At 47.2% G+C, this 3,611-nt stretch overlaps 1 protein-coding gene across 1 annotated transcript; it reads right to left on the bottom strand.

Annotated features, from left to right (window-relative positions):
- Positions 1-544: 544 nt before the first annotated feature.
- On the bottom strand, positions 545-2,074 carry LOC149843466 (phenylacetaldehyde synthase-like). The gene has a single exon (XM_090000914.1). The coding sequence runs from the start codon at positions 2,072-2,074 to the stop codon at positions 545-547; it is 1,530 nt and encodes a 509-aa protein (XP_089857040.1).
- Between the last annotated feature and the right edge of the window lie 1,537 nt (positions 2,075-3,611).

Genomic DNA, 3,611 nt, shown 5'->3' with positions numbered 1-3,611 from the left:
AAAGCTTGTTTAGTGAAAACCATGCTTTAGGCCATGATATTTTGAGATCTAGACATGTTTCTAATACTACTAAAAAAACATCAGCTTACAATGCATCAAAACTTTTTACAACACAAATGAATTGAACTAACCAGAATCAAAGAACATTTCTTGATTAATAAAAAATGAACATATTTAACTTGTCCCATTAAGTGGATAAAATCTATGACAAACATCATTGGTTGTAGATTTTAGACCTTCCTTGGTCGGACTGCCCCCCTTATCTGCACAAACTTCATTTACTTTAACAAAGATAGCATGACAAACTTATGATAGCTCAAACACGATGCACCTCTTATATAATATAAGTCATAACATTGAACAACAGTAGAATCCAAAGAACAAGTTCCATGATCTCGAACCACCTGATTTGCATAACCAGGTAGGGAGAAAACTCTAAAAGCTACAAACCTGGCATGTGGATATTAACCACTTATTTATTAGAAGCAAGACTTGATCGTGAAACCATTTTCACATGGAAGCCATTTTCCACGTGACAACAGGCCTAAACAACACTGGCTGCATCTCTGGCCAATAGTACACTGGCCTGCTGTTGTATGATACTCCAGGCACCATGAACATGCCTTTCCTCTGTTAATGCAGAACCAACAGCAAAACGCAGCACATACATCTCATCTACAACGGTATGTGTCATATAGACTTTCCCTGTAGCATTGACTGCCTCAAGCAGCTTGCAGTTCAGCTCAAAGTCATTGCCATCCCCTCCTCTTGGTTTGAGCCTAAAGCACACCAACGCAAACCTTCTAGGCGTGACGATCTCAAAACTCTCATTCATACTAACCAGCCTTTCAAAGAGCTTAGCAAGCCTAACATGCCTCATTATATGCTCCCTAAGGTTACTTAGGCCATGGCTTTGGATCACAAGCCACAACTTGATGGCGCGAAACCGTCGGCTCAGTGCAATCTGCCAGTCTTTGTAGTCGATAACCGTTAGGCTCGTGCTCGCCGGGTTGGCCAGGAAAGCAGGACTTGTGGACAAGGCACTCACCAAGTCAGAAGTGTGTTTAACCCATAGGCAGCAACAGTCCATGTTGCTAAGAAGCCATTTGTGTGGGTTCATGCTTAGCGAGTGTGCATGCTCCACCCCATCTAGGTAGTGTCTGAACTCCGGGCATATGCAAGCACTACCCGCATAGGCTGCATCAACATGGAGCCAGACTTTGTACTCTCTTGCCACTTGTCCTAGTGCTTCGAGTGGGTCGACGGCACCGACACCTGTCGTGCCTACAGTGGCACATACGTAGAGTGGGATGAAACCAGTGGCCACATCACCTGCCATTGCCATGCGAACGACATCTGGCGAGAGCGCAAAGCAGGTGGCAGCAGATGTGACTAGTGGCCTGTAATGTTTGGGGTTGATTCCTGCTATCTTGCATGCCTTTTGCAAGCATGAGTGTGTTTGATCAGAGCCATACACCACAAGCTTGGTGATGTTCTCATAACCTATGCTGCTCAAGACTTTGTCCCTGGCAGCCACTAGAGTACACACTATTGCCTCACATGTGCTGCCAAGCATAACACCACCACCGCTATCACCACCAGCACCAACCTTGCGTTCGCCATTGCTATAAGTGAATAGAAATGGTGAGGGGAGCTTAAGGATGTCAGCCATCCAATCCATGACAAGCGATTCGAGCTCGGTGGCGACCGGAGAAGAGATCCAATTGAAACCAACGACGTTAAAGCCACTGCAAAGCATCTCTCCCAGTAGCCCAGCAGTGCTAGCATTGGCTTGGAAGTAGGCAAAAAAGTTAGGACTCTGCCAATGTGTTAAGCCGGGGATGATATGTTGCCTAACATCATGAAGTATGGCTTCCAAGGACGCCGGCAAGTTAGGAGCATTCTCCGGCAAGCGTCTGCGGAGGTAGCCAGGCTCAACTTGGCTACACACAGGATAGCTCTCAATCTCCTTGTAATAGTCTGCAACAAAATCCACGACCTGGCGTGCTTGTTTTCGAAATTCCTCTGCATCTAATGGGTTGAAACTTCCATTTGTGTTGTGAAAGGTACCCATTTGGAAACAGTAAATAAAAATAAAAATGCGGAGGAAGAAGAAGCCGCTAGTGCTGGTTGTCTACAAAGAGTTGGGTCGAGGGACTACTTATATAGCTTAGTCAAGCAGTACTGACCGAGTTTTACTCTGAGATGACAGAGGCCGAACCAGCACGGCTAAGTCTCCGATCTTGTAGTAAACATCAATGGAAAAAACAGTAATGACTCCAACCTGCTATTCTAACGTGATATTTTCAGGAGACGTCGCTGTGTGATATAGGTATTCATTCGCCCTTTCGTTAGAGAGGCATGTGACCCCTTAACGAAGGACGTACGTGAGGCTGGCTCATCATTGTGCAAAATATCAAAAAATGAGAGTATTCATCAATAAAAGCCGCATAAAATCTGTATCCGAATCCTTGATAAGACCTAACATTGGTAGGTCACCATCATATAATTTTTTTCAAATAACTCCGTAAAATGATCACCAAGTTCATTTTAATTACAGGAATGACCAAAATGTTGGTCGGAAGAAAAGAGTGGTCACCACTCTCGATTTTTGTGAACCCAGTACGAGTGATACTTAGTTTACTTTACAAGAAAAATGTAAAATAACGATGAAAATAAATTATCATAATTTTGTGATGAATTAGCGAGAAAAAACAAGTCATCTCCAAAATTATAATTAGTTGCGAGATTAGCTACAGAATAATATCCGTCGCTGACGGATATTATTCCGTCGCAAAATATGTTGGAACTTAGCGACAGAAATTATTCTGTTGTTAATTAGCGTCGATGTTGACGACAAAATTGTTTCGTCGCGAATTCATCACTATTTTTTTATGTAAAACGCCCATCTAGGACACAAAAATGTGTTTGCTCTCTCTCTCTCTCTCTCTCTCTCTCACATCCGCGTTGCTCACCCCGGCCACCTACCACTCTCTGACGATCGCCCCGACCACCTCCCTTTCTCCGACGACCGCCCCGACCCTCTCCTCACCCGCTATTCCGTCGACTGTCTCTGCGTTGCTCGCCCTGGCCACCTTCCGCTCTCCGGCGACCGCCCCAGCCACCTCCCGCTCTCCAGCCCCCAGCCACCTCCTGCTATCCGACGACCGCCCGTCCACCTCCCGCTATCTGAAGACCGCCCCGACGATCTCTGCACCTGCTCTTTCGCCGACCACCCCCATGCTGCTCTCCGGCGACCACCCCCGCTCTTCTGCCCCTGCTCTCCGGTGACCCACCGACAGGAAAGTACGCCGATGAGCTCGCCTCTCATACCCGCGCATCGCCTCTGTCCCTCTTTCTAACTTGTCGGCAGGGGACCGCCCCCCTACTGCTGGTATTTTCCGATAGGGGATCCCCCCCCGTCGCTGTTATTTTTTGGGAAAGGGGCAGACCCCCTGCCCTTGTTTAAGCAAGGGCGATAGGGGATCCCCCCCCCCCCCCCCCCCCCCGCCTCTTGCCATTGTTATTTTTTGGCAGAGGGCGGACCCTCTGCCCTTGTTTAAGCAAGGGCGGCAGGGGATCCACCCCCCCTGTCGCTGTTATTTTTCGAC

Source organism: Nuphar pumila, chromosome 3, assembly GCF_984573655.1.
Source record: "Nuphar pumila chromosome 3, dmNupPumi1.hap1.1, whole genome shotgun sequence".
NCBI lineage: Eukaryota > Viridiplantae > Streptophyta > Magnoliopsida > Nymphaeales > Nymphaeaceae > Nuphar > Nuphar pumila.
Note: the sequence above shows the minus strand (reverse complement) of the source record. Positions and strands in the feature narration are given on the sequence as shown.